This window comes from Aspergillus ochraceoroseus (genome assembly GCF_002846915.1).
Source record: "Aspergillus ochraceoroseus IBT 24754 chromosome Unknown P175scaffold_1, whole genome shotgun sequence".
NCBI classification, from domain to species: domain Eukaryota; kingdom Fungi; phylum Ascomycota; class Eurotiomycetes; order Eurotiales; family Aspergillaceae; genus Aspergillus; species Aspergillus ochraceoroseus.
In genome coordinates, this window is record NW_024468476.1 from 1194478 (window position 1) to 1222350 (window position 27873).

The 27873-nt window shown below is 49.1% G+C and overlaps 11 protein-coding genes and 1 non-coding gene across 12 annotated transcripts; 7 read left to right on the forward strand and 5 right to left on the reverse strand.

The window, feature by feature from the left end:
• Positions 1–108: 108 nt before the first annotated feature.
• On the reverse strand, positions 109–1155 carry P175DRAFT_0527508 (putative proline utilization protein PrnX; the record flags this gene model as incomplete). Its single annotated transcript, XM_040899525.1, has 1 exon — positions 109–1155. The coding sequence occupies one exon, from the start codon at positions 1153–1155 to the stop codon at positions 109–111; it is 1047 nt and encodes a 348-aa protein (XP_040755444.1).
• Positions 1156–1537: 382 nt separating this feature from the next.
• Positions 1538–3044, reverse strand: P175DRAFT_0527509 (proline dehydrogenase family protein; the record flags this gene model as incomplete). Its single annotated transcript, XM_040899526.1, has 2 exons — positions 1538–2393; positions 2455–3044. 2 exons carry the CDS (start codon positions 3042–3044, stop codon positions 1538–1540), a joined length of 1446 nt encoding a protein of 481 aa, XP_040755445.1.
• A 1643-nt stretch (positions 3045–4687) lies between these two features.
• Positions 4688–7056, forward strand: P175DRAFT_0537614 (uncharacterized protein; the record flags this gene model as incomplete). The annotated part of the gene is made up of 6 exons (XM_040900324.1): positions 4688–4913; positions 4994–5146; positions 5214–5226; positions 5278–5387; positions 5449–6245; positions 6324–7056. The coding sequence occupies 6 exons, from the start codon at positions 4688–4690 to the stop codon at positions 6684–6686; spliced, it is 1662 nt and encodes a 553-aa protein (XP_040755446.1). The 3' UTR covers positions 6687–7056.
• Positions 7057–7183: 127 nt separating this feature from the next.
• On the forward strand, positions 7184–9069 carry prnC (delta-1-pyrroline-5-carboxylate dehydrogenase prnC; the record flags this gene model as incomplete). Its single annotated transcript, XM_040893158.1, has 4 exons — positions 7184–7306; positions 7363–7470; positions 7535–7896; positions 7944–9069. The coding sequence occupies 4 exons, from the start codon at positions 7184–7186 to the stop codon at positions 9067–9069; spliced, it is 1719 nt and encodes a 572-aa protein (XP_040755447.1).
• A 761-nt stretch (positions 9070–9830) lies between these two features.
• Positions 9831–12825, forward strand: P175DRAFT_0505787 (6-phosphogluconate dehydrogenase, decarboxylating; the record flags this gene model as incomplete). The annotated part of the gene is made up of 5 exons (XM_040898136.1): positions 9831–10203; positions 10225–11370; positions 11615–11755; positions 11829–12338; positions 12428–12825. The coding sequence occupies 5 exons, from the start codon at positions 9831–9833 to the stop codon at positions 12823–12825; spliced, it is 2568 nt and encodes an 855-aa protein (XP_040755448.1).
• A 296-nt stretch (positions 12826–13121) lies between these two features.
• On the forward strand, positions 13122–13904 carry P175DRAFT_017943 (uncharacterized protein). Its single transcript, XM_040892518.1, has 2 exons — positions 13122–13460; positions 13507–13904. Exons 1-2 carry the CDS (start codon positions 13328–13330, stop codon positions 13779–13781), a joined length of 408 nt encoding a protein of 135 aa, XP_040755449.1. The 5' UTR covers positions 13122–13327; the 3' UTR covers positions 13782–13904.
• Positions 13905–15681: 1777 nt separating this feature from the next.
• Positions 15682–16651, forward strand: P175DRAFT_0527514 (uncharacterized protein; the record flags this gene model as incomplete). The annotated part of the gene is made up of 5 exons (XM_040899527.1): positions 15682–15780; positions 15954–16029; positions 16097–16208; positions 16273–16449; positions 16558–16651. The coding sequence occupies 5 exons, from the start codon at positions 15682–15684 to the stop codon at positions 16649–16651; spliced, it is 558 nt and encodes a 185-aa protein (XP_040755450.1).
• Positions 16652–16689: 38 nt separating this feature from the next.
• On the reverse strand, positions 16690–18699 carry P175DRAFT_0553348 (T6SS phospholipase effector Tle1-like catalytic domain-containing protein). Its single transcript, XM_040900481.1, has 3 exons — positions 18066–18699; positions 17062–17994; positions 16690–16981 (listed from the first exon to the last, which is right to left on the reverse strand). Exons 1-3 carry the CDS (start codon positions 18259–18261, stop codon positions 16761–16763), a joined length of 1350 nt encoding a protein of 449 aa, XP_040755451.1. The 5' UTR covers positions 18262–18699; the 3' UTR covers positions 16690–16760.
• A 463-nt stretch (positions 18700–19162) lies between these two features.
• On the reverse strand, positions 19163–20240 carry P175DRAFT_0422674 (uncharacterized protein; the record flags this gene model as incomplete). Its single annotated transcript, XM_040893110.1, has 6 exons — positions 19163–19251; positions 19311–19381; positions 19444–19817; positions 19867–19934; positions 19990–20026; positions 20082–20240. Coding segments are annotated over 6 exons (798 nt in total), but the record flags the coding sequence as incomplete, so codon positions are not given.
• A 1767-nt stretch (positions 20241–22007) lies between these two features.
• Positions 22008–22106, reverse strand: P175DRAFT_0t19. Its single transcript has one exon. It is a non-coding gene; the product is annotated as a tRNA-Arg (tRNA).
• Positions 22107–23001: 895 nt separating this feature from the next.
• P175DRAFT_0469680 (uncharacterized protein) lies at positions 23002–24346 on the forward strand. Its single transcript, XM_040895012.1, has 2 exons — positions 23002–23335; positions 23422–24346. The coding sequence occupies exons 1-2, from the start codon at positions 23082–23084 to the stop codon at positions 24179–24181; spliced, it is 1014 nt and encodes a 337-aa protein (XP_040755453.1). The 5' UTR covers positions 23002–23081; the 3' UTR covers positions 24182–24346.
• A 231-nt stretch (positions 24347–24577) lies between these two features.
• Positions 24578–27606, forward strand: P175DRAFT_0469683 (putative Patatin family phospholipase). Its single transcript, XM_040895013.1, has 3 exons — positions 24578–25158; positions 25226–26070; positions 26122–27606. Exons 1-3 carry the CDS (start codon positions 24880–24882, stop codon positions 27356–27358), a joined length of 2361 nt encoding a protein of 786 aa, XP_040755454.1. The 5' UTR covers positions 24578–24879; the 3' UTR covers positions 27359–27606.
• The last annotated feature ends 267 nt before the right edge of the window (positions 27607–27873 follow it).

Below are 27873 nucleotides of genomic sequence, written 5' to 3' on the forward strand. Positions count from 1 at the left end.
TGCTGAATTTCGGCCTCGGATGTCCCCATGTCCTCTCCTTGGACCAGCCAAAATATATATATATATACATATATATGTATGGATAGATATATACAATCAACATATATTCTAGAATCCATCAACCTCCATACCAATGCCTTTTTCCTTCCCCATCTCCAACAACTTCTTTCCAGTCACCAAATCCATAATCCCCATCCCTACACACTTCAACACCACGTTACACCCCTCCGGCACCTTGATCGGCTCGGACTTCCCAAGCGTCTGATATAACTCCCCAAGCTCAATCAACTGGTCTTCCTTGACCTGCGCCCGGATAAGTTCCCCGGATTCCTCCAAGCAAGCCTCCCTCGAGTCCACATAGATCTTATCGCCCCCAGAAAGCAGGGTTTCGGAATCAATCTCCCGCATATAAGGTCGATACGACCCAATTAGGGAGATGAACCTCGCCTTGAACGGCTGGAGATAAGCATAGGGAAAGTTAGGCTCCGTCGACGGCGTGCAGCTGAAGATGACCTCGCACGAGCGGAGTTCGGATCGGAGTTGCTCCTCGTAGTCTTCCGTGTCCTCCTTGGCCAAAGTAACCATCGTAACGTCGGGATGGGATCGTCTTAAATCGTCAATTACGTCCCTCTGTAGCTCGTTCAGTCGCTTGCGACCTCGGTTGACGAAGGTGATCTTCCGGATCTGGCCAGGAACCAGCAGGAGGGCAAGTCGAGCATGCCATTCTGCTTGTCGCCCGGAGCCGAAGATAACGATATTCTCCTTCCGTAGGGATGCGCAGCGGACGAACAATGACATGATGGCGAGGGCGGTGCGGAAAGCAGTGATCTCTGCGGCACTGAGAAGGCCTAGCAGTTTCCCCTCCGGCGAGAAAATGTTAATAACGCCGATGATGCCATGGGTTTTGGACGCCGTTACGACTTTGACGCTAGTGCTGGCGGTGTTCGAGACGGGCATGAAGAGGGATAGGTTCTCATCTTTGGTGGTGATGGCGGTGCGGAGGGGCTGGTGCACCAGTCGCTCGGACTCCAGGGCAGTTGACTGTGCGGATACAGTGGCAAGAGTTTCGTCTAGAGTGGCTAGGAACTCGTGACATTGTTCCTGAGTTAGCTGTCTTAAGATCTGGGCAACGGCTGGCTCTGGTAGGAGATGCATGGTGGCTTCAGAGTTGTGTGGTGGGATAGGACCTGATAGCGGCGGAACTGGTGTTATATATGTATATGGATAGTGGGGGTGGTTGATAACGGCTAATGCGTCAGGATCCAGTTAAAGTACCAGGATGAAACAGACGACTAATTCGATTAACTGATTCCGTCCAAGTCTGGGTGCGATGTTTGACCATCGCTGGATGGGATGAGAATTTTGAATTATTGGATGTCATTATCATAACTCTGTTGAGGCTATCTATATGCATCTACGCTCGTAAAACAAAAGAGGGAATCAAACCGCCAAAAATGCCGAAACCCCAAAATCCTGCAGGATGAAGAAACGCTCAGAAGGAAAGTTAAGAACCAAACGCACATTTCCAATGCCCGAGTCAGTTTCCAAGACCGACAGCGTGAAGAGTTCTGCGCTTCAACTCGCCGAGCATGGCTTCCTGCGACTGCTTGGTGCGACTGACTGCCTCCGTGTTCTCCACAGCGCGTCGTAGTAGGAACCCCATACATTCCTTGACAGAGCCCCATGTGAGGAGCTTGTAAACGTTTGGAGGTTCTGTGGTTTGTTTGGCAGAGGGCTCCGCGTCCTGGAATCCCTGCAACAGCTCGCAGCTGACCTCATCTGCCATTCCTTGCAGCTGAGCATAGCTAAGATCCACACCCAGGGTTTCTCCCTGGTTAGCTTGCTGAAGGCGAAGAGCATGTGCCTTGCGAACGGAATCCCGGTTGTGCGTAGCGATGATGACGTTAACTGGGGGAAGGTCTGTCGTATGCTCGGTGGAAGCAGATTTCAGCATATTATTATACTTGCGGGTCAGAAGCGCCTCCACAACACCATCATAACATGAGTCGGTCTCTTCCTTCTTGGCCCAGATCAAGTGACGAGGTTCAGTCTTCAAGTATGCTCCACGGACGAGCTTGACACCTAGGGTGTAACCTTCCTGGCGGGAAATCTCCAGATGCCTGGCAAGCGTGATCGGGGTCGAGCACAGGTAAGCTTGGTAGGTGTTGTAGAAAACAGCCCGACCAGGGGTTCTGGAGTTGCAGTACTTCTGGTACTTCATGGTCCACTCTTCGATTCCTGGTTGCACTGCCTGCTCTTCCGCATCTACCAGCAGTCGCACATTGCGTGAGATGGCAAGGTCACAGACTTGCTTGATTGCCTGGTCCATAAATGGCGATGGGGCATCCTTGTGCTGCAGGTAATGAAGTACCTGGGTACCCATTCCGGTAAACCTTTGTTCAAGTTAGTCAATGGAATTAAGCTGGAAAAAAAAATGCCCGGAAGGAAACCTACTTTAGGGCCACAAAATCACCTTCCTGAGCCATGTCGACGGTCTGGAGCGTTCCATCCAGCCACATCTGGATTTCCTGTCGTCCTGCCTTCTCGTTGTGGGGGTCGGTGTTGCTTTCGCCAACCAAAACCTCCCGGGCATAACCAAGGAGAACACCACGATATCCAAGCTTTTTGATGCCCTGGATAGAGCGCTGGACTTCCAGTTTGTTTTCCCCGGCGTTGAACTGCTTGTAGAGGGTGTGTTTGACGAGAAGATTCAAAAGAGGGTTCTTTGCAACATCCAGCAAAGGAGTCTTGGGATGCGCAAGGATTGAAAGTGTATAGATACAAGGCTTCAGCAAGATCGTGGAAGAGGAGATAGAAAGGATCATTAATGATCGCAGAACAGAGGAAAGAGGCAGCTTTGCTAATGGTGATAGAGTGTCCTTTTTGGGAGACGGAGGAACCTGCTGCCACAGGCCGTTTGTAGGAGGAGTCGCGGAAAGTGATGACTTCGCATTGCTGGTACGGCTGACGTATCTTGCGGTTCGATAACGCGGCGGCGACATGTTAGATAGCATCCGCACTGGGCGGCGGGTGACAGCCTTCATGGTTGATCGAGAGAGAAAGTATCTTGGGGAGATCTTGGTGGAAGTTAAGGATCGTGAACAGCTAAGAATATTTTAAAGCTATAAGAGAGAGAGAGAGAGAGAGAGAGAGAGATGGGCGATGAATGACTTGGAATAGAATGTATGTATGACGGTTAAGAGTAGCCGGTGGAAGCCGCCTTGGACCGGCAAATGGCTGTACTACGCCGGGCAAGTACTGGGTACTTTGCAGTTAACCTCCGCTGGGGAATTACCATTAGGTACTGTCAAGCTGGTCACCGGCAACTGGAGTACTGTTTGTGAAATTGAGAAGATTGGATCTTGAATGGAAAATACAGCCCAGATGGATCTACTGATAGCTGCTCGTCGTTCCGCTCCACTGGCGCTAGACGAATATTTAAGATTTCTGTGAGTAATAGTATTATTCTATAAGGTGACCAGCACCATTCACGAGAGAAAGAGGGACTGGCATATAGATAGATACCTTACTCCAGGTAGAAACCCACCGGTTCACGGGCCGGTGTTGACTCGTCCCCACTGGCAGAGGGAACCTTGTGACCGGGCCGGTGTCACCCAGCGGAGATCACGCGGGGAGTGTGACGCTCGAATCAAATCTCTTAGTTATTTGGGATTCCGCTTATCTCACACCCGCTGACAATTCCTGCTATGAGCTGACTGTGTTCTGCTCCGCCTTTCATTCCACCGACTCCAGCTGAACAGCAGGAAAAATGGGTGTTGCCTGAGTTATCAGGCACCTACCGTGTTCAAGCGAAACCTATCACACTAGCCCCAATACACGCTAGCGTGATTAAAACTTGAATTGAAACAAGGCGGGAGCTCCACTGCCCCACAACGATAAACAATCTACATCCAATTAGATTCTACAGTGTCAAAAAGTGGATCCGGCAGGAATCTATGCCAAGCCGTTTAGTCAATTTCTTACCAAACAATTTTCTTGGATGAAATTTCCATTAGTCACTGCAGAGCCTGAGGCAAGATTCATCTTCTGCAAGTTGTTACTGGTTTCAAAAGGCTGCAGAGAAAACCCCAGGTTCGCGTAGGATTCCCTCGAAATGGATTCTACCCCGGGATATTAGAATTGGAGATATTAAGATGGAATGAAGTGCAGAACGACCTCATCTCATGGTGGCGGAGATCTAGGATTTCCCGTGCAAAAACTACTGCTAGTCCTCCCGTAGCCACGCCAAATCCTCAAATCCCAAGCTTAAGCATACCTCAACGCCGCTCGGAGGAAACAAAAAAATTGATTCGCCTATGTTTCAATCCTTTCTGAGGCTTCCATCTGTCCATCATGGGGAAGATACTCGGGGTTCGGACATTTCCACCTGCAAAAAAGGTAGTACATTCCACTATTCCTAGGTCTGATGAGCCTGAGGAACCCCACAGATTTTCCCCTGCCAATAGGGTTAGTCTTCTGGAAATCTTTCCCACAACGCATTCCATTATTTCCATGTGTAAATTTTATCTCGCGCTGGAAAGGATAAGCTATCGCGGTCTATTGACTCAGCAAATCTGGGGACTGTCCGCTTTGGATGGATTTTTACACTGAAACCTCCACTTCATGGTGATTTTGGCCGCTTCCCCGTCCTGACTTCCCCGTGCTGTCTTGACTCTTCTCGCCCATGATGAGTTCTCCGTCGGTTAAGAGTATGGAGGAGGGTCGGGTTGAGACGACTCTGTCAGATTCCTATGAATATGGAGACTCCAAGGTTGTGGAAGACAGCATGTCTGCCAATATGGTCACAAAGCGTGGTTTGTCATCGCGACAACTGCAACTGATTGCCATTGGAGGCTGTGTTGGCACGGGTCTTTTCGTGGGTTCCGGCTCGACTCTGTCTTTGGTTGGTCCTGGTGAGTGCCTTGATGCATGGTTGGAGACGATGACTGAGTGGTGAAGGTTGTGATAAGTTGAAGACTGATATCTTTGGTAGCGCCGTTGTTTATGAGCTATATCTGTATGTCATCGATTGTCTGGTTCGTGATGAACGTTTTAGGCGAAATGACCACCTACTTGCCTATCCGCGGGGTTTCGGTTCCTTATTTGATCGGCCGCTTCACTGAGCCCACGATCGGTTTTGCTGCTGGTATGTCTTCCCTACTTTCTGTCTATTCTAATTTAGGAGATGAATAGACCGGGCTGACTCGTTCTAGGATATAATTACTGGTAGAGCTTCACAGTCCTCCATTTTGAAGACTCAATATCTAACATCGATAGGTATTCCTTCTCGATGCTGTTAGCCACTGAAGTCACCGCTGCCGGTTTGATCATTGAATACTGGACTACGTCTGTCAACGTCGGAGTGTGGATCACGATTGTGCTTCTTGGTATGCTCCGATCTTGCCTATCACATCATTCAGATGAAAAGTCGGCCCTAACAGTCTCCAGTGATTTTGGCCCTCAATATCTTCGCGGTGTCATGGTATGGAGAAGCAGAGTTCTGGTTTGCTACCCTAAAAATTCTCGCCATTATTGGCCTGATTATCCTGGGTGTTGTGCTGTTCTTTGGTGGAGGTCCCAACCATGACCGTTTAGGATTTCGCTACTGGAACGAGCCAGGTGCCTTCAAACCCTACCTGGTTGGCGGAAACACTGGCAAGTTTCTGGGCTTCTGGACCGCTTTCATTAAATCTGGATTCTCCTTCATTTTCTCCCCGGAGCTGATCACAACTGCGGCCGGTGAAGTCGAAGCCCCTCGTCGGAATATTCCCAAGGCCACAAAGAGGTTCATCTATCGTGTCTTCGCCTTCTATATTCTGGGAAGCTTGGTCATCGGTGTTACTGTGGCTTACAACGATCCCGATCTTCTCTCTGGAGTTGCAAGCGGAAGCTCTGGGGCTGGCGCCAGTCCATTTGTCATTGCTATTCAGAACGCAGGTATCGGGGGACTGAACCATGTCGTGAATGCCGCTATTCTAATCTCCGCCTGGTCGTCCGGTAATGCTTGGTGTTACGCTGGTTCCAGGACTCTGTACTCTCTTGCTGGAGAGGACCAGGCTCCTAAAATCTTCCTGCGCTGTAACCGCAATGGTGTCCCCTATGTAGCTGTTCTCGTCACATGGGTGGTTGGAATGCTCGCCTTTCTGAACCTCTCCAGCTCCGGAGCCCAAGTTTTCTACTGGTTCACCAACATTACCACTGTGGGGGGCTTTATCAACTGGATCCTCATCGCAATCACCTATATTGTATGTGTTCTTCCTTTATTCTTTGTCTCTAGACAGGTGTTTTTTGTCTTGGAATCGACCGGACTAACAGAGCTGTAGCGATTCCGAAAGGCGATTGAATTTCACGGCATGCTAGACGTGCTCCCCTTTAAAACGCCTCTGCAGCCATGGGGTTCTTACTATGTAATCTTCCTTGTCACCCTCTTGACCATCACCAACGGATATGCTGTCTTCTTCCCTGGCCGGTTCAGCGCCTCGGACTTCCTGGTCTCTTACATCGGCATTGCGATTTTCGTTGTTCTCTACGTCGGGCATAAGATCTGGTATCGAACCCCGTGGATGATAAAAGTGTCGGAGATCGACATCTTCTCGAACAAGGAGGAAATTGACCGACTTTGCGAGAATGACCTGGAGCGTGAGCCCCGGAACTGGCTGGAGCGGGTTTGGTGGTGGGTTGCGTAGAGTCAAATGTGTATATAGATCGATATGAATACCACTATTTGCTGTTTTCTAAGGCCCCGGGCATTGTTTTCTATTCTATCCATTAAGTCGCCATTGGAGAAGTAAGCCATTTGCACTGAAATAGTCAATTGGGGATCCGGCCCGGTTGCTGTTGTCCCACCCGGCAGAGACCCGGAATCTTGACGACACTAAAAATGCAGATGGAGATGGCACTGGGACACCTCCCCTAATTATACGAATCATTCTGTCAAGAGATCACGATTGTGGATATGAAAACACTCCTATCTCCATAGCTTTATTCGATTGTTTTGCCTCCGTCGATAACCGTGTCGTTAAATCACGGGAGCTTCCCCGCATACACCTTGCATACCTGCGTCGTTGGCTCCCACTTCTCTCTTTCTCATCTCTCTGAGCAACTCGAGCAATCAGCTTTGGATCCGGGTTGTGCTGTCAACAGTGTCGTAACCTTCATAACGATTCAGAAACACCCATTCAGCATGCAATCTTCGTTGCTTCTCCGCGCGAGGGTAGCTAAAACCCCCATCTCTGCGGTCTTGTCGCGAACGAGAACCTGCTCATATGCCACCTTCAAAGTCCCTCGCATTGACAATGAACCCAACGTGAGAGATGCTCTGTTATTCCTTGATTTGGAACCCTTTTTCACTAATTTCCGCAGAAACACTACGCCCCTGGATCTCCCGACAGGAAGGGTCTCGAAGATGCCCTTGCTAGAATACAGCAGACTTCGCCCCTCAGCATCCCACTCGTTATTGCAGGAAAGGAAGTAAGTGAAGAGCGATGGTCGCATGGAGCTATCAAGAGAAGGTATCCTGACTTAGTGGTGCCAGATCAAAGCTTCTCAGTCGTTGACACAATCAAACCCTGCCTCCCACGCCCCCGTGGCTACTTACTCCAACGCTACCGCTGCAGATGTCCAGGCTGCCATTGGGTCCGCCCTTGAAGCCCGGAAATCGTGGGCTTCTACCTCTTTCGCAGATCGCGCCAGCATCTTCCTGAAGGCGGCTGACCTGATTGCGACAAAGTACCGTTATGACATCATGGCCCTGACGATGCATGGCCAGGGTAAGAATGCCTGGCAGGCAGAAATCGACTCCGCGGCTGAGCTGTGCGACTTTTTCCGTTTTGGAGTCAAGTATGCAGAGGAGCTCTATGCTCAGCAGCCAGTGCACAATGCGCCTGGTGTTTGGAAGTGAGTTGCTTTTCCACTCGGAATGGAAATATAACTAACGGAGATAGTCGCGTTGAATACCGCCCATTGGAGGGATTCGTCTACGCTATTAGTCCTTTCAACTTTACTGCAATTGGAGGTAATCTGGCTGGTGCTCCTGCACTGATGGGGAACGTGGTCGTCTGGAAGCCTTCTCCATCCGCCATCGCTTCTAACTGGCTGGTTCACCAAATCCTCTTGGAGGCTGGTTTACCCAAGAATGTTATCCAATTTGTTCCTGGAGAGGCGGAGGAGGTTACCAAGACCGTCCTCGATCACCCTGAATTTGCCGCCCTCCACTTCACCGGCAGCACTGGTGTGTTCCGCAGTCTGTATGGCCAGATCGCTACCGGTGTTGCGGCCGGCAAGTATCGCAGCTATCCTCGCATCGTTGGAGAGACTGGTGGCAAGAACTTCCATCTCGTCCATAAGTCGGCCGATATTCGCAACGCTGCCGTCCAGACAGTCCGTGGCGCCTTCGAATTCCAGGGTCAGAAGTGCAGTGCCACGTCCCGCGTATATGTGGCCGCCTCTATCGCCGATCAATTCGTGGAGCAGGTTGTGGCAGAAACTAGGAGCCTGAAAGTTGGTGCTCCTACCGACTTCACCAACTTCTGCGGCCCTGTCATCCACGAAGCCTCCTTCAACAAGCTGAGCCAGGTCATTGAGGACGCTAAGAAGGACCCCGAGCTCGAGCTCCTGGCCGGAGGCACCTACGACTCCTCCCAGGGATGGTACATCCAGCCCACGGTTTATCGCACCTCCAATCCCGACCATCTTCTTCTTTCTCGAGAACTCTTCGGCCCCATTCTTGTCATCCACAGCTACAACGATGCCACCGACGCTGATTTTTCCGCCATCTGCGAGAAGATCGACTCTACAGGCGAATACGGCCTGACGGGCTCAGTTTTCGCCCAAGACCGGGAAGCCCTCAGATTCGCCGATGATGCCCTCCGCAACACAGCCGGTAACTTCTACATCAACTGCAAGAGCACTGGAGCTGTTGTCGGACAGCAGCCCTTCGGCGGTGCGCGCGCCAGTGGCACAAACGATAAAGCTGGCAGCGGAAACCTTCTCTCTCGCTTCGTCAGCTTGCGCTCGATCAAGGAGGAGTTCTTGCCAACCCCCAAGGTCGTCTATCCTAGCAATGAATAGCGAGTATGAAATATGGGTACGGTATGAAGAGGTGTTGTTCTGAGCCAATTATTCCCTGTATTTTCTGGGGTTAGCCATTTGTTTATAAATTGCATCTTGATCCGGCGTTTGTTTTATTTTATTTATGTTCTTCGAAGACAAAAGTCAACAAATGACTAGATGCTATATTATTTCTCTCGTGGCTTCTACTGGTATCTCAGGGGTTAAGTCAAAGCCCTCCTCTCATTTGTACGAAGCACCTCTCCCACCACAATTAAATAGGATAAAAATACCAAAAGACCCTTCAAAGCAACCCTCTCTCTATCGAAACGTATGTAATCAAATCAACCCGATCTGCAAAGTTTCCCCAGACAGACAGTAACTAAGCCCTGTCCATGTCGTGATGTCACGTACCAATAAGGTTAACCTGTATGTACTATCTACCACTCCGCACAAGGATCAGACAACCACTTTCCCGCTGCAGTCTGGAACGAGAAATAGAGTGATAGACTTGAAAGGCTATATGAAAAAAAAAAAGGAGCAAGGCTATATCGTACGAATGATGTAACCGTTCCCTGTTCCCTTGACGGACGTTTGTATTTTCATCTGTCTTCCTTCGTTTTTCTCTCGATCTGGTCGGTGTATCCGCTGAAAGGAGAAAACCAGGCACGCGAAGCTTCACGCATATTGCAATTATCAATTCATATCGCGGGTTGACTCGAGAGTGATCGGTTTAACTTTAAGAAAGGAAAAAAAATTTAAAAAAAAAAAAAAACTTCACCATGTCGCTCTCGCTCTCGCTCTCCAGAGAAGAGACGTTGCAGAGATTCAAGCGCATCGGCATCGTTGGAGCCGGGAACATGGGGTCCATGATGGCGCTCGCCTTTGCAGAGCTAGGACTGGATGTCTCCGTTTGGGACGTGGATGGGAAGAATATCAGCCGCGTCTCGAAAACCGCCGGGTATCTAGGTCGAGTCGCGGGGTACGACGATATGCGCGAGTTCGTGGCGAGTCTCAAAGGCCAGGGCGGCGAGAGGAAAGTGTTCCTGTTCTCGATGACGCATGGATCCCCGGCGGATTCGGTACTGGGCATGCTGATGAAGATGGAGAGCGGCGATGGGCTGCGGTATGGGGATGTCATTCTCGACGCGGGCAGTGAGGATTACCGCCGCACAGAGCGGAGGCAGATCGAGTGTGCGCGGATCGGGGTTTACTGGGTTGGAATGGGGGTGTCCGGGGGGTATCGGGCGGCGCGACGGGGTCCGAGTTTGTCTCCTGGGGGGGATGAGAGGGCGCTGGAGATCCTCATGCCGCTGCTGGAACTATACGCTGCGAAGGATGCCGCGACGGGGCTTCCTTGCGTGGCGAGGATTGGGCCCGGCGGGTCGGGGCATTTTGTGAAGATGGTTCATAATGGGATTGAGGGTGGCATGTTGTCGACGCTTGCGGAGGCGTGGTCTCTGCTTCATTACGGGCGGGGGTTCGATTACGAAAGGATTGCGGATGCATTTGACGAGTGGAATAAGGACGGGGAGCTGCGGAATAACTACCTGCTGGAAATCGGGGCTGATATGCTGCGCACCAAGAAATCGCGCGAAGGAGACAGCCGAGGCGACACGGCAATGGGTGGGTATCATGAATATGTTCTGGACGATGTCCTCGATGAAGTGATTCAAGATTATGACAATACTGAGGGCACCCCGTACTGGTCGATCACGGAATCGGCCTCGCGACATATATCTGCTCCCACGCTCGCTGCGGCGCATTATCTACGTATCGCCAACGGCAACCAGGAGGAGCGTTTAGAGGCGGCCAAGAAACTACGCATTCCGAGTCCTTCACTGATGCGGGAAATGCCAGACGAGAAGGAATTTGTCGAGCATCTGCGCCGAGCAGTGTACGCTTCATTCCTGGCCTCTTTCTGTCAAGGTCTGGAGCTGATCGCCCACGGTTCCGAGGATGAAGGTTGGAACATCGACTTGGGAAAATGCCTCCAAATTTGGCGCGCGGGCTGTATCATCCGGTCCGAGGGCATCGCGGATCTGTTGCAGCCGGTCCTCTCCAAGAACCGGACTTTGAAGAACATGAAGTTCATCGATACAGTCGCGGTAGAGTTGGAGAGGAACTTCCATTCTCTGAAGAAAGTCATCATGGCTGGAATCGACTCTGACCATTACCTCCCGGCGATGTCCTCGACGTTGGAATACTTGAAATATGAAGGGGGGACGACTCTTCCCACGAAGTTTATGGAGGCCCAGATGAACTTTTTTGGGGCCCATGGGTATAAAAAGCGCGAAGATGGGGGAGACGATGCAAGCTTGAGTGGGGAAGCATCGAGTAGAGCAGTATAGTTAGTGTTAGCATCAGGAAAAGCATTCAAATAGCTTCAGGGACTGTTTTGTTGCAAAGTGAAGTTGCCCACAAAAATATAAAATGACATGGATGCCTCAGGACCATCACACGTGGGCTGGCGATAAGCGGATTACCCAATCGGGCGCAACCTCAACCCCGCTCCGGAGATTTTCTACGCTGAATATAAAAGTTACATGACTTGATTCATCTTAAGGACACTCACTCACTCACTCCCCGGTGGATGCTGAAAGGACCCTCTCTTCGCTTTCTTTCTACTCGTACTACGACCCGACCACTCCGGGAGAATCGAATCTGCCAAACAACTCGCCCGAAGAATGGCTGTCCTTCCATCCGAGTACGCGGGTGAGTATCACTAGCGACCCCCTCATTCAGGAGGAGGACTGATGAAAGGGCCTTTTCCTGTACAGAACCCGTCCGCATCGCCGTCATCGGTGGAACGGGTCTCCGCGAACTTCCTGGCTTCACTCAGGTTGCGTCGCTCTCCATCTCCACCCCATGGGGCGAGCCCTCCTCGCCGATCACGATCCTGCACCACCAGTGCTCTCATAACAACAAGACCGTCGCGATTGCCTTCCTCAGCCGCCACGGATCGCACCACCAGATCGCGCCTCATGAAGTCCCTGCCCGCGCCAACATCGCGGCTCTGCGCTCGATCGGTGTGCGCACCATCATTGCCTTCTCCGCTGTCGGCAGCTTGCAGGAGGAGATCAAGCCCCGCGATTTCGTCGTTCCCGACCAGGTCATCGACCGCACCAAGGGTATCCGGCCCTTTACCTTCTTTGAAAAGGGAGTGGTCGTGCATGTTCCCTTTGGAGATCCCTTTGACGAGGGTGTCGCCAAGGTGGTGAGAGCTTGCGGACACAGTTTGGAAGGAGAGGGTGTGAAGTTGCATGACCGTGGCACTCTGATTTGCATGGGTAGGTTTTTTTTTTTTTTTTTTTTTTTTTCCCTTTCCATACATTTTGACAATGGTTTGATTGGTGGTTGGTATACTTACTCTTCCCAGAGGGACCTCAGTTCTCCACCCGTGCGGAGAGCAACCTCTACCGCTCTTGGGGTGGCAGCGTAATCAACATGTCCTGCCTACCCGAGGCCAAGCTCGCACGCGAAGCTGAAATCGCGTACCAGATGATCTGCATGTCCACCGACTATGATTGCTGGCATGAGTCTACGGCCGATGTCACCGTTGAAATGGTGATGGGCAACATGAAGTCCAACGCGGTGAACGCCAAGCACTTTGTCACTGCTGTTCTTGACGAACTGGCGGCGGACCACAACTCGGATCTGGTCCAGGCGAAGCACTACGCGGGATCGGTCAAGTTCGGGCTCAGCACTGCGCAGACCAACTGGAGCCCGGAGGCGCGGGAAAAGATGAACTGGCTTTTCCCTGGTTATTTTGAATAGAACTATCCTGGGCGCTTCATACGCTCCTTTGCCCTTAACTATACTGCATCAGGGCTAGATGTATAGATCCATAGACGAGTACCTAACTGTGCTAAGCTTCCTGTACCTGGATGTGTAAGACAATGGATCCGGTCTTAGCTCTCTCCATTTCTAAAAAAAAGTCAGCTAGTAGTTAGTTAGGGTCGCAACGCTGAAACGCTACCTCCACAAAAGGCTTAGACAATCCACCGACTCATACCATACCTAACTACTTACTCCAGTCTCTCGTTATGATACGTCGACAGTGAAATTAGTTTGGAGCAAAACTCGTCGAGACTTTGGGAGGTTTGGGGGCCTCTTATACGGAATCCGCGGGCTGTGATTGGTCCGCTCGCTAATGACGTCATGGGCTCTCGCGCTATTCCGGTTTCGGCGAACTGCGTCTATAGATTTGAAAACACCGACTTTTCAGGCAGAGAAAAGAGGCAGAAAGAAGAGCTTTATTTAGATTTCCTCTCTATAAATGTACGGACATCTGTCTCTTTCTCTTTCTCTCTCTATACATTCTCTCTCTATACATTCTCTCTCTATACATTCTCTCTCTATACTTACTCTCTCTATATACTCTATATTGTCTCTATTGTATGAATTATCAAGTGAGTATATTCGATCCATTGTCTCTCCTTACTAATAACCTAGAAGACACAATGGTCCTCGCCGATTCCCTCATCATCTTCCTCGTCATCACCGGCTGCGTCTGCTGCGTGCTCATGGGATACTCCATCCACTTCATTGCTACAAATGGCTTCGTCGACGAAAAAGACCGCGAAATGACATTCGACCAAAAACAGTACATGAGACAATTACGACAACGGAATCTTCACTGGATGTTTCGGGATGCCCGTGTACGGCGAGATGTGGAAACACCGATGGATCCCGTACACTACGCTCCTGAGGAATCTGTTCAGGGTGAGTAGATATGGGCATGGCATGGCATGGCATGGCATTTATGGTGTTTGGATAAGGAGTTGGGTATTTCTATCTTTCTATCTTTCTATGTATATATCTTTGTCTTCACTAGTGAGTTGTTGCACTATGACTTTCAATCTTTAGAACACTAGAGAAACTTTGTATCCCCTTGATCTTACCACTTACATCTTTGATTTCTTCGACCAGCCAATGCCTGAACCTGTCCATGACCGTGACGAGGTGGATTTTCAGGTCACAGGCTGCATGGTGAATCAATGGACCACAGGTCAGTGACTGAGCTATGTCTCGGGCTGAAATATATAGATAGATATAGAGTGAATTTAACTATAAAGATAATCATTCATCATAGCTTGATATAAATGAATTGTGAATGAAACACATCCCTAGTAAATCAACTTAGAATATCATTTATTCACCTGAGGAGAAATATTACTATTATAAAAGCTGGCTGGCCCTCCATCTCCCCTTGACTTACACTACCTAACACATTAAAGACCTTTTTACTGATATATATGATGAGTATATCAGGTTGGGATGTTAGAACCTTCTAAAAGCCGTCATATTCAGGATTGCTTCACCACTACTTCGCCCTTCTATTCATCCCATCATCACCATACAAAAGTATCTTAAGCAACCCATCTCATTTGGTCTTTACCAAACTGAATCCTTACTACCGTTTATCATACCTCCATCTCAACACAAACTCTGCCAGCCACGAAGAGCAGAGTTCGTCCTTGACACACTGTCGTTGACTTGACCTCCAAAAGCCCCAGAGGAGTCCGGTGCATCACGTTCCTCAAGGATGTATATACCATACCATACCATCTAACTCCGACTAGCTCCAATACAAGGCGAGAGTGTGGGATTTTTTTTATTACTACCTACCACAATCACACCCACCAAGGGAATGAAAAAAAAATACCTTGCACCAACGTTAGCAGAGACAAATACAAATACAATACCACCCTCGCAAAAATTTCCTTCATTTTCCCTCGGGCAGCGGAACGACACCATCGCCATCCTCATAGGCTTGCTTGGTATCTTCTCGGATCTGAAAAATGCAGGACTCGAGCACCCGCTGGCTGCGCGAATAATCCTAGCTTACTCTGTATAACTGCCTGCCTGCCTGCTACAGAGCAACAAATGGGGACTAAGCTACGATGAGAGAAGGGGTCATACTTGGTGTGATGTTTCTCTGTGCCGCCCGCGGCAATGATTGAAAACAACCTTCGCCTATCTTTCTGACGAAGGTTGTTGGGTTGGGGTTCACCGGATCAAGAACAAAAGGCAATCAGGTTTCTGGCAAGGGTGTTGTTGTTGTGTTGTTTTATTTCCTTGTGTGTCGTCAGTGTTCCGCTAGGGATAGTTTATGTATATATACATATACGTATATGTGAGACAGAACTGGCAGAGATTAGCCCAAAAAAGCAGGATAGAAAATTCTAGTGTGCAATTATTAAGGCCTATCTAATAACTACCTAAAGTATACACTAGACTACTCTGTATATAACAAGATAGCGAAAAATCTTTGATGAAAAAATCCCCCGTGTTTGTTGATGCCAATAAACACTCTTGAGGCAACATCGCCAAATGAATGGAAATGCACTCCAACCTTGAAGAAATCCACAATGGACTTCGAATCAGACTCCGCATGGCTCTGATCCTTTTCGTCAGTCACATCAGGGCTACCCAATGCCTGTGCGTGCCGGAGAATGAACCACCAAGCAGCTGGGAAAAAGAGTGTCATTCCACACACGCTGCATTGGCCATGATGGGGATTTGCGAGATAAATCCGGTCAATGCGCCAGCCAGGATTTGATACCCGATCCACCTCCCTGTCGAAGTGTCTTGGTGAATTGTTGCGTGGAGCTCAGGAGGACACCAGAAATGAAGGAGAAGAAGAGAGCAAGCATCGTAAGAGCCAGGCGGCCTGGACCAGGCAAGTCGGAAGATGCGTCGCCTGCCATTGCTGAATACCGTAATGGTGTCTGAATGTTTGTAGCTTGCTGTGTGTCTCCCATGTGCTTAAAAGACAAATTTCATTCAGTTTAAGATAGTTAACTAGTTAACTAAGGGCTAATGCTGAATAATAAGCAGTGGGTCTGTGCACGGTCCCACCATCGGCCCGCTGACTTCGGCCCGTTGTATCTGACCAATAGGAACCCGTTTTGTCTCTCCGGTGTCATCTCGGACTTGCTGCAATAGAGATTAAAGCCGGATCTGGTCTCCGCGATGGTCTGTAATTGATGCTCGGGTGGTCCTCATGACAGGTACTGAGTGCAATGAACTTAAAAAGTCATAGGAGCCTTCTTCATCTTTCTTCAATGTCGACCCGGCGATATTACATACCTGGTAGCTATATTTGCTCGTCTTCTCCAATATCGAGCAACCCTCATTGAGATCTTTGAACAGGCGTGGTTCCATTCATCAGGATCAGGATCCAAAAGAGCCGATCGTTTTGTTGGATACGGGAGCTAGGGGTGAGAAATACGACATACTCCCACAAAGTCATGATTGGGAAAGACAAACTGAAAGTAACCTGCACGGAGGCAATCTTTCAGTGAATAGCCACTATGGTAGTAAATCTTGGATATGTATTCCTGCCGCAGATGATCAAGCTGGCTATATAGCTCTCGCGTTTAAGGAACATGAATGGTGCTGTAACGGCCTTTAACCCTCGGCGTGGGGAGATACTTTTTCTGATCTCCGCGACAAATCCATGGATGCTAACTATGACTATACTCTCCATTGTAGAAAGCACAGGCCTGAGGAATTTGGCCCGATCTCCCTAGCGGATGTTAACATGACTCGAAAAGTGGAGGCACTGGGGAAACTAGTGATCCAGGACGAAGACTAATGGATAAGATGTATATATAGAATCATTCATATCATTGTCTAGGTTTAATTACATACTAGAGTAAACTAGAACTACATCGAATACCCCCTCGTCGGAATTTTATAGCAAGTCACTCACGATTGACAATATTCGGAGGTAAGTTGGGGTTGTCCCCTCCAGGTTTCGGGATCGGAAACTCATCCAGGATCCCCGCTTCACGCATCTCCAAGACACTAGGATGAATGGTTGCTCCGTCAGGAAGATCGCGCTCCGCCCCAAGATTCGGTGGGAGTCGTCGTGGAACCCATTTTCCGTTTTCGAGCTCCAGACGGCTCGCTATTGGCAGGACCTCTGTGACCGCAGACAAGATCAGTACTAGGTAAAGCAGCGAGATGAAAGCGAGAGGGAAGAACGAAACCACCACTACGTACCTAGGATCCACCAGAACAACACAGATACAGATTTTGCGCCGTGGCCGAACCGAAGCATGTCATGCGGCTTGTTCGTTGTCTGCTGCCTCCGCCACGAATCGGTCCCTGGCTCTTCGTGTCGACACAAGGAATGGCTTTCGTTTCTGGCCACTTTTTCCACATTGGTCGTGACAAAGGAGAGCTGACTCTCCGAGCCAGGCAGATTCAGGACCTCCTGTATCATCCAGCTCAGCGGGATATCTGAAAGAAGATGTTTCTGCCCGCGGTGCAGATGCCAGCCTCCTCCCACATCACCGTGGTTGCCCGCAAACCAGACCTCCTTGAAATCGACTGCCGGTTTCTCGTCATCTCCCAGGCGGAACAAGGCAGGCTTAAATTTCAGCCGGCGCTCGTGAATCGAAACCGCGTGGCGAATGTGCTTCGCTGCAGGACTGGCAATGTACCGGTATGACCGGCGGAAAAAGGGAATCTCAAACTGCCCTACACTATTGACGCAGTCGAAGAGACCGAGAAAGTGAACGCCCACCTGGGGCCGGCAGAAAGTCGTCTTGAACTTGTGCATGTAGTGTGCTAGATCGCGATCTTTGGGGGACTGCGGTACGTTCCCGCGGGAGCTCTGGAACTGGCTAAAGGTCTCCCAGGCAAAGGGGACCATTTCTTCGTTTCCGCGCGAGAGAAGTCCAATGTTGTGGATCATTTCCGCGAGGAAGCGTGCCGTGTACGCGCCGCGCGAGAACCCGAAAATGTAGATATGGTCGCCTGTGGAGTAGTAACGCATGATAAACTTGTAGCCCGCGATAACATGGTCGATGAAGGACATGCCAATGGCTTGGTCCAGGAGGGCTTTGACCCCTGCTTTCATTTTGGCCCAGGAGCTGAATCCCCCCGAGCGAAAGCTTGAGCCTTTCACGTAAGTCAGAGTCCCTATGCCGGCTGCATCAGGTGTCAGTTGGTTTGGTCGGATTCCGGATGGGAGTTAAACAACTAAACTGGGTTTCACTTACGTTGGTAATAGGCGTATTGTCCGGGGATATGTCTTTCAAGCATCTCATAGATCTTGACAATGTTGGTGTCCTTTTCGGTTCCCTCATACTGATTTCCAGTTCCATCGAAGCAAAGTACCAGCCGACGTGGCTGCCCTGAGGCATGCTCTGGCTCTTGGAATGGATTGGGATGCTGGTGTGGATGTGGATCTGGCATGGTGAATCACCTCACAGCAAACGCATTCTGTTCCTGCTGCTACTGCCATGTTGGTGCGGGAAATCTCCTTAAAAATAAATTCTCAATGCAGTCACAGTAAGCAGAGCGAAGGATAGTTAACTAATACGAGCTGAAGAATTCCTTTTTCTTCCGACAGTCATAGAGGGGCGCGCACCAGCCTTGCGCAGACCAGGCGTTCCCTTCAGCCGCAATAAATGGTTGTCGTTTACCCCCCATTCTGCAGCTCACTGGCAAGTTGCATCTCAGCCGGGCACGGGTCCTAAATCTTGCAATTGATTTGTCGAAAGCAGTTCGTATGACTATGACTATGATCTTCAAGACCAGGAATCCCAGGGTACAATGAAGTACCTCATGTTCGAAAGAGAGAGGGACAGTCAGAATGAAATCAGATCCATAGCCACGACTAGGCGATGGGGCCTATATTACAAGGTCAGCATCCGAATCAGCCCAATTCTAATAATAAGTGGTTCAAAGCCAGGGTAGTCGGTTTGTATTTCAGCAGTTTGGTACTCCCAGTCCCATTTTCAAGAATATCAAAGCTGAAGTGAATGATTCTCGTTCTGAAATACACAAGATTGCACCTGATGACGTGAGATCGTATCGGCCGCTCAGCTAACTACTATCCAGACTAAACCCCTATGTAGAGTACACCCGGGAAAGAAATCAATTTACAAGAAAGGAACCTTTACGAAAATTGGCGCGAGCTCTGTCCACCACCAGGAACACGAGCCGCTGCATAGGTCTTGCTGTGTACTTCGACCACAGTTGTTGATTGGATCCCGTTCTGCCCTTTTAGCGGCCGAGTGCTGCTTCCCTCACTGCTTAGCCAGAGAGCTGATCCTCGCGGGAAGGTAGTTTTGAGGCGATCGGCAATGAACTTGAACAGCGGGCGCATATTAGAAAGGCAGGCGGCGGTGATCCCAACTGCAGGCTCAATGCATGTCCACACACTCGCTGGGACTTGGTTATCTGCGCTAATTAGAACTGCTTTTTCTTCCCTTTTTCCCAATAATGATATCAAGACTTACATGTGATGTCGTTGCCCGCTTTTGAGAGCTCAACTAGTGCAACCAAGCGGATGATATCGAAGATGAGAGTTCTAGAAAAAGTCGGTTACAATCTCATGATAATATCAAGAAGAGGAAAATGAAAGACACATACAAAAATCCCAGCATAAAAACCCCCGAAAGCATGATCTTCTGCACCTTGGGAACTTGTAGATTCCACACCACACGCATAGGCATCACGAGAATCAGGGCGTCCGTCACGATATTTGGGATTTGTAGCCCGTAGTAAAACTTTGCAAGATCGATGCAACCGCCGGGAGTAGTAGGGCTCCATAATTTCCGCAGAGGAATACAGATAAATGCACCAACTATACAAACGCCGTAGCACCAGAAGATGACAATGGCTGCGACAATGTGTACGCTCAGGACCATAGGCCGGATCGAGAAGAGGCGTTTGTAAAGCGCTAGGATTGAAAGTTTGACAAAAGTGATGCAAAGGGTGTAGAGGAATGTCCCAGTAGAAAGGACCTGATCGGTTAGTATATCTTGCCACGGTAAGTGATTCCAGGGGCCATACTTTGAGATAGACAATCAGGTCTTCGTTATTTACATATTGCATGTGCATTCCAAGGCCATTATACAGGACTGTAAGGTAGCTTAGTAGGTGTACATGTCAAGGATAAAATAAACAGCTACTTACGGATGACCCCCGCGAAAGATATCCCATACTCAAAGATCTCAAAGGCAGTCGATTGTTAGCAAGGTTTTGCAAGAGGCTTACAACGCACTTACCACTGCTATGATCATCAAGTAGTCGTCGAGAAACCATTTGGTCCTGGTAATCTGTCTACACAGCAATCGTAAAATCAACGATACTGTCGATAACACAAGAGCAAAGCTGGTCGCAGTGATCACCACATGGCGTAGGTTCTCATGCGAATAGCCCAGCTCTTTGGGGTCTGCTGTTCTTGAACTACCGTTCGCCATTGCTCCACAGTTGGAAACAGGTTTTAACAGGTTGACAGGGTTTGATCGCGGTTGATGAATCGAAGGGTCGTGTTCTTTCTTATAGCCAGACTGACAGTGCAGATGTCATGGATAGAAAGTTTAGGCTACCTAGCCATAGGACGATGCCATCTCGATCCATGACGAATGACCTTCTTCGTCCTAATAGAGTCGGATCTGCCTCTATAGTCTGAAGAGAATATCCCCCGGGGAAGTGGAAGGAGTCAAATCGCCGGTTAGTCTGGAAGCGATCAAGGCAGTACAACTATGGTTCATGTCAATTCTCCTCGAAATAGACAGTAAGTACGGAGTATTGGTTCTGGACTTACCCCCTACACTTGCAGACCCCATACGATCGACTGTCTGCAGACATATCACATCGAATCCTGTCATATAATTGAACCAAAAAAAGGTGAGAAGCTTGATCTCAGGAGAACGCAAACCCGGATTGGCTCATCGAAGAAAGAGGGAATGATAGGTATGTACTTGTAGAACCCGATCGCTTTCGCCTCTCATTCCCTCAACAAGTCACATTTTTATCCCGAACAACATAATTACGAAACTTGAGATGGTTTCAGGCGAGGCATTTGCAAGCAGAACAGAGGCTGCCTCATATATTACGGAAATATGAAATGAAATATCGAATCTTTAGTATGGGTCAATATGTAATTTTCGCTACTTTCTTATCACGTCCGCTGTCCATTCTCCGTGCTCGGAAGCCTGGGGCCTGTCTCGCGCGACCAAGTGCCGCCTCTTATTCAACAACATGCGGGAGGTCATCATTTTGAATACAACTGGATTGATGGCGCGGAGTCACTTGAAAAGTACAATCCCGGGGGTTATCATCCTATTATGATAGGGGACGTGCTTCGCGGGCGATATCGCATTGTTAACAAGCTGGGTTTTGGAGGGTATTCAACTGTTTGGCTAGCCCTGGATACCTGTCTGCACCGCTATGTTGCTGTTAAAGTTGGTATAGCATCTATGCTATACCATGATACCTGCGCGGTGCAATCTTATGTTGTGGGCTACATACATGTAGCTGCAAACTGTGCCGTGCATCTTCTCTTGACAGATATAGGAGCGCTTTCTCAACGACAGCATTCTCTCGAGATATCCATATGTATAGATGCAATTTTAATATTCCTATTTTATCTTTTCAATATATAGTCGAGGTTCTTTCCTTCATTTGTCTCTGTGCGGTTCGAACACAGGCGTTGCAGGAGGAGACCCGATCGCGCGCTGATGCTAGGGGGGACTCTATTTACTACGTGAGGACGCAATGATCTACTTCCCAATCCTGTCTCGAATTGACATCTGCAGCTAGGTACCTAATAATATTCGATTGACCCACTCCAGTACCCGAAAAGAACAGCTTCCCACCAGGGCATCGAATGTGAAAAGATCATCCGTGCTGGAAACGACTCTCTCTGCTCTCAAACCGTCGTGTGCGGGGCCCAGATGGTTCCTAGTTGGATATATGGTGATGGCCGTACGACGGGAGCACAGGCATCCAGACGAGGATCAGCATCTCAAAATTCGGAGACGGAGTGAGGTAAAAATAGAGAGGGTTAAGAGGAATTCTACAAGTATAGGTAGGGAATTAACTAATAATTGTGATAGTTGGGCATTTGATAAAATAGTGAAGTGATATTATTTAAAAATAAGTTTAAATGAAAAAATATCGGCAAAAAAAGAACCAGGTAATTCTGAAACCCCTGGCGGGGGTCGAACCCGCAACCTTAAGATCTCTTAAGCAACCGGATGAATTGCTAGTAGAAGTCTTACGCGCTACCATTGCGCTACAGGGGCTTTTGTGATGAAATCCTGCTGCCAAATTATGATCTTTAACTATGATACTCTGTACGAATGGACTTGAATAACTACCTAGGTAGTCAGAGATCTAAAAGTCACGGAGGCCTCCCATTCCACCACCCAGAACTTCTTCAGGTCTGGTAATCAAAAGATACCTAAGTAACACACTGTCTCTTACACTTCCAACCCGTATACTGAGCCGCAGATCGCTCAATTCTCTTCCTTCAAGGAGAAGCGACTTTTATACCGTGTAATGGGTCGCTGCTGGACTTTCGGGACCGGCTCGGTTAATCATGGATAAATCCGAGGATGTTGTATTTCTCTCTACTTTTTTGCCCCTGTTGAGGGTTTGGGGTTGGTGAGCTTCATATGTAGCTCTAGCAATGGTGTGGTTGGATAACTCAATACGGGTCATCCGACAATTATATATTTTAGGTCCGACTTGGATTGTGTAGATTTTCTTTCGGTCGCCTAGATTGAACATGACTGAATGACTGGAAGGACCCGACATACACTGAAAATGGAAAAGTATATATCCTCAACACGGGATTCCAAGTCATATTTTTAGATCTCCTGGTGAAAGCGATGAAGACAAACTGAGGGGTTATTTTCCTGCCGCAAAAACTTGCTGTGGTAGGGATATGGTGCCTGAGGCAGCAGTGGACAACAAGAGACAATGTACATCGGGGGGTTTATACCAAAATATTCCACAAGTTGTTAATGATCTATAGAAAGTAAATGTTTATATTTCTTCACTGATAAGTATTACGAGTTTTGAGCAGAGGGTTGTTGTATTGTTTATCGTATAGTACAATAAAGACCTGAGTGGCGCCAATCAGCTCCCAACCCCACCACCAAATCATCCATCTCAATCACAGTTACCATTTTAATATCAACGACTCTTGTATAATACAACCTGGACAGCACCATCAACTGATATTACATAAGAGCCCATAACCAAGATACGTGGTAATGCCGGCATTTCTACCTTCACATCTGTACTCCTTTACCATTCCTTCTATCTACGACGGCTCACAGCTGGATTGTCGGATATACCTCCCCAAACAGCTTGTAAGCCCAAATGCTGCATCTGAGTGGCGTGTACAAGGTGCCATAGTCGCGCATCCGTATGCTCCCTTTGGAGGCTGCTATGATGATCCCGTGGTGAATTTTGTCGGAGGAGAGCTGCTGGATGCTGGATATATCGTGGGAACATTTAACTTCCGGTATAAACCCGGTCCACTCGCTTTCTTCAGTGGATTTCGCTATATGATTATGGTAGAACCGCACTAACTACTACTATATATTCCAGTGGAGCCGGGGGTTCAGAGGGTCGAACTAGTTGGACAGCAAGACCTGAATTGGGAGACTACGCCTCCTTCTATGGGTTTCTGCTGCTTTATTTGAATATCTTGAAAAGGAGGTTTACATCTGTACCCGGAGACGGGAAGACTATAGAAAGCAAAGGTATTCATATTGTACTGGGTGGCTACTCCTACGGGTCACTTGTCGCTCAGCATCTCCCGGCGGTTAGTACAGTGACAGATATCTTCCTGGAAAGCACAACAAACACCTCAGTTCCCAAAATATTTGAAATGGCGAAAAGTGTCCATGCTTGGACCGCAGAGAAGATCCCAACGTCTTCCGACCCATCGCCAGGTCTGGATGCATCTGAGAGTATCCAACGTACAAAAGACGCGTTGCAGTCGTCCGCAACCACAATCTCATATCTCCTCATATCGCCTGTCCTTCCTCCTGTTAATTTTTTCCTCACTTTATTCTCCAACCTGTCGCTTGAAGTCGAGCAGACAACCCCTGGTCGAAGGAGACAACTCCTCTGCCCGAAACCTTCTTACCAGCTATGCGTACATCGAAGTCTAGCGATATACGGGGACGAAGATACATTTACCTCTGCAGCTAAGCTACGCAAATGGTCCGGTGAACTGAAGAGCGTGCCCCATACCCGATTTCACTCAGTGGAGATCGAACGTGCTGGCCATTTCTGGCGAGAAGATGGGGTAGAGTTGCAAGCCAGGGAGGCTTTAAGGGCTTGGCTGTGTCAGGGCTCTTGATACTATTTTATTTTCCTATACTATCCAAAGGCATAATCTGAAGATCCGTTGTGACATGTTTCGCGGGGGAGTGTGTGTTGGGCCGGGGATGAACTTCCCCACGCATGTGAAATTTCCCTCCTCGCATGACCTTGTCCAAGACTATGTTTTTATCCTTCTATTTAGATATTAGATATTTAACCAAGTGATGTTGGGATTACTCGATGGGAATTTCAATATTTAGAGGAGAGGCTGAGCCTGCTGTAGACTAATACCCAAATCAAGAACTTGTCTGACGCGGACGGAGACAAAGAGGGTTTGCCACGATCGAAGCGGAGAGTACCAGGTAGTTACCTAGGTATGGAAGGTAAGTGTGGGCTTAATTTCCACCCCACAAAATGTAGCAGTCATCCATGCATCCATTAACTAGTTAACTACCTATGAGTTAGTTAGTTAACTGACGGCAGCTGACTGACTTTCTGTGGCGACCCTGGTGAATCCTCCAGTTGATCTTCTCAGCCTTGATTTCCATTTTCCAGGCCCGTGACGTCGAAGGCTCCCCCGTGATCCTCCCCCAGGAATTTCCATCCTTGCAAACCTGTACATGATTCAATTCTCTGCCGCGATCGGAGATGCTACATTTTTTGGTCAACTTCCCTCCTCTTTCTTCTTGAATTGCGACTCTGACCGGATGACTTGACTGTGCTCTCCAATCTGCCATGTCACTTCTCCCCGATCCCCCTCTAATCTCGCCGACATGGCATGGCAAACCTAAACTCCCAGCCAACCATTCTTCCCATCGAGACTCCCTTGTCCATGACCGTCGTTCCCGCCTGAAACTGATCTCTGTGCCCTCGTTTTCCTCTGTTGTCAGGGATTCCATAACGTGGGCGGGGAGTGCATGGTATTCCAAAGATGGCCACCTCAAGGAGGAACCGCGGGATATACACGCGACCACGGAGGATCGTAGACAAGTGCTGTATCTCAGAATGCGAAATGTAAGTTAAGTGGGTGGCTCTGTGGTCCTGGACTGAAAAAGCTGATATGAATCTCTTTGTTGCGTAGGCTGTTTCCTACGAAGAATGGAAAGAATGCGCTTGTGAGTTAGACAGGCTAGAGAACAACAACACGTGGAAGGAAACGTTTGAGTGTTCCGAATACAACCCCCGTCTGGTGGAGGGACGTCTCAAGCAGTTAGAAATAGCGCGTCTTAGTTGCGATGTTAGCCGCATGTTATACCTCGTTCGCACGGCCTTGAGTCGCGATCTAGGAAACATGAGCAACGCCTCTCTCTACAAGCATACCCATTTCGGCACCAAGGATTTGGTCGACCGGTACATAACGACCGCTGTTGATACGATTTCATCGCTTGTCGAACTGTCCGGTGACAATCGGTGTGATGCTGCGGAATCGAGATACATTCTGGATCAATTGCTGGCGGCAAGACAGGCCTTTGGACGCAGCGCCCTTCTCTTCTCGGGTGGGGCGACTTTTGGCATGAACCATATTGGTGTTTTGAAGGCGCTTTGGATGTCGAAACTGCTTCCTCGCATTATCTCCGGAGCTTCGGCAGGTAGTATTGTTTGTGCTGTGTTTTGCACTCGCACCGAGGACGAACTCCCTGCACTTTTGGCGTCGTTCCCTTACGGCAACTTTTCTGTGTTTGATGAGCAGGATCGGGCGGAGAATATCTTGCAAAAGACAGCTCGCTTCCTCAAATACGGTGCCTTCTTGGATATTTCCAATCTGGCCAAAGTGATGCGGAGTTGGCTGGGAGATATAACCTTCCAGGAGGCGTATAACCGGACCCGGAGGATCCTCAACATCTGTGTCTCTAGCGCTGGGGTATACGAACTCCCTCGCCTCTTGAACTATATTACCGCCCCGAACGTCCTGATTTGGTCTGCTGTGTAAGCATTTATTCTCCCTGATGTGTATCTGGTTGACGCTGACCTCAGCAGCGCCGTCTCGTGCTCTGTCCCGATTGTATTCTCTCCATTCACTCTCATGGCGAAAGATCCCCTGACAGGAGATCCGGTTCCGTGGAATGACCTCCACAAACAATACATTGATGGCTCTGTAGACGGAGACCTTCCAATGAATCGACTCGCGGAAATGTTCAACGTCAACCATTTTATTGTCTCCCAAGTGAACCCACATGTTGTCCCGTTCCTCCCTAAGGATGAGGAACCGAAGAGCGTGGCTACGCCGACTTCATCCACCTCCCGATTGTTCTATACCGTCACGCGTCTGGCGAAAGATGAAATCTTGCACCGGATGGCCGTGCTCACAGAGCTCGGCATGTTTCCCACTTCATTGACCAAGGCGATCTCGATCATGAACCAAAAGTATTCCGGAGATATTAATATTTACCCAGAGATCCTGTATACGCATTTCCCGCGCATTTTGAAGAATCCGACGACCGACTTTATGCTCAAAGCATGTCTCAGCGGAGAACGAGCGACATGGCCGAAGCTTGCGCGCATCAGAAACCACTGTGCTATTGAGTTGGCCTTGGATTCGGCGATTCAAAAAATGCGGGCACGGGTGGCCTTCTGTCACACTCAAGTGGACCTCATGTCAAGCGCCTTTATACACCATTCGATCCCGTCGCTGGACAGTAGTGGAGGCCGCGGGCGCAGGCGGAGGAGCTCCTATAGTCATGAAGTCGAAAGGCGACGGCGTGCCAGGAGTAAATCCGGTCGCCCAAGCGCGGTAAAAGTAGGGAGATCCCTCTCTCATAGTTTTGAGTCAACGAACACTACAAAGGCTAGCCTTGTGGGGATTGAGGGTCTAGATTGGAGTCCGGTTCGTTATCAGAGCAGCAGTTTGGAGGACGACGGACAGTCAGCGCCTCTGTCTGGAAGCGAAGGAGAGACAGAACCGCTATCCTCGGAGAAATCCCTCGCTATGGAGAGCCTGGCTAATATTCTTTCGTCTACCCCCGCACAACCTTTCTTCTCACCCGACCCAGAATGCAGCCCACAGTCTTCCACAGTGTCATCCTCGTCAGCATCCTCGCCATCTCCAACTCCTCGTCCGTCTGTCCGTGCTTCGCACTCTCCGTCGCCGGGGAGACGTACGTCGTTACCCCTGAGGTCGACGTCTCCACCCCGATTCTTGCTTCGAATGACACCGGCGAAATCTGCGACAGCCCCCGCTGTTTCTGAGCTTACCTCTCCTGGGGTGTATAATTAAACTTTTGCAACCGAGTGTAGGATGACCATTCTTGATTTTCTGGGTTGCTCTCTCTGGCTTTTGATCTTTGCTTGGAGACGAACCATTCTATGAGACATGGGGTGTTGGCGCTTCTTAAGTCCTATGATATGATTCATGAGGCATGTTATATGATACACGAACTGTTTGTTTCTATAATTGATACCCTTGGGACGGGGTCACCGATATGGGAGTTTGGCGTTGAGGAAGGGGGTAGTCGGACGGGGACGGGGTTCGGGGTCTGGAATCCCTCGGTACATGTGATTTGCTGTTTGAGATTTCCCTTGTCTGGACATGGATTGCGGATGGTGCTGGGTACTCTTGACCGTCATGGAGGTCTGTATGGCGGTGTTGTTGAATCCAATCCAATCCATGCTTGCTGGATACACACCACGGGCGGTCTTTGGGGGCGGGAGGGGTTGTTTTTTTGACTAACCGCCAGGGTTCATCATGGGTACATGTCCACATAGATGCTGGGGGTTTCCATTTGAGAATAG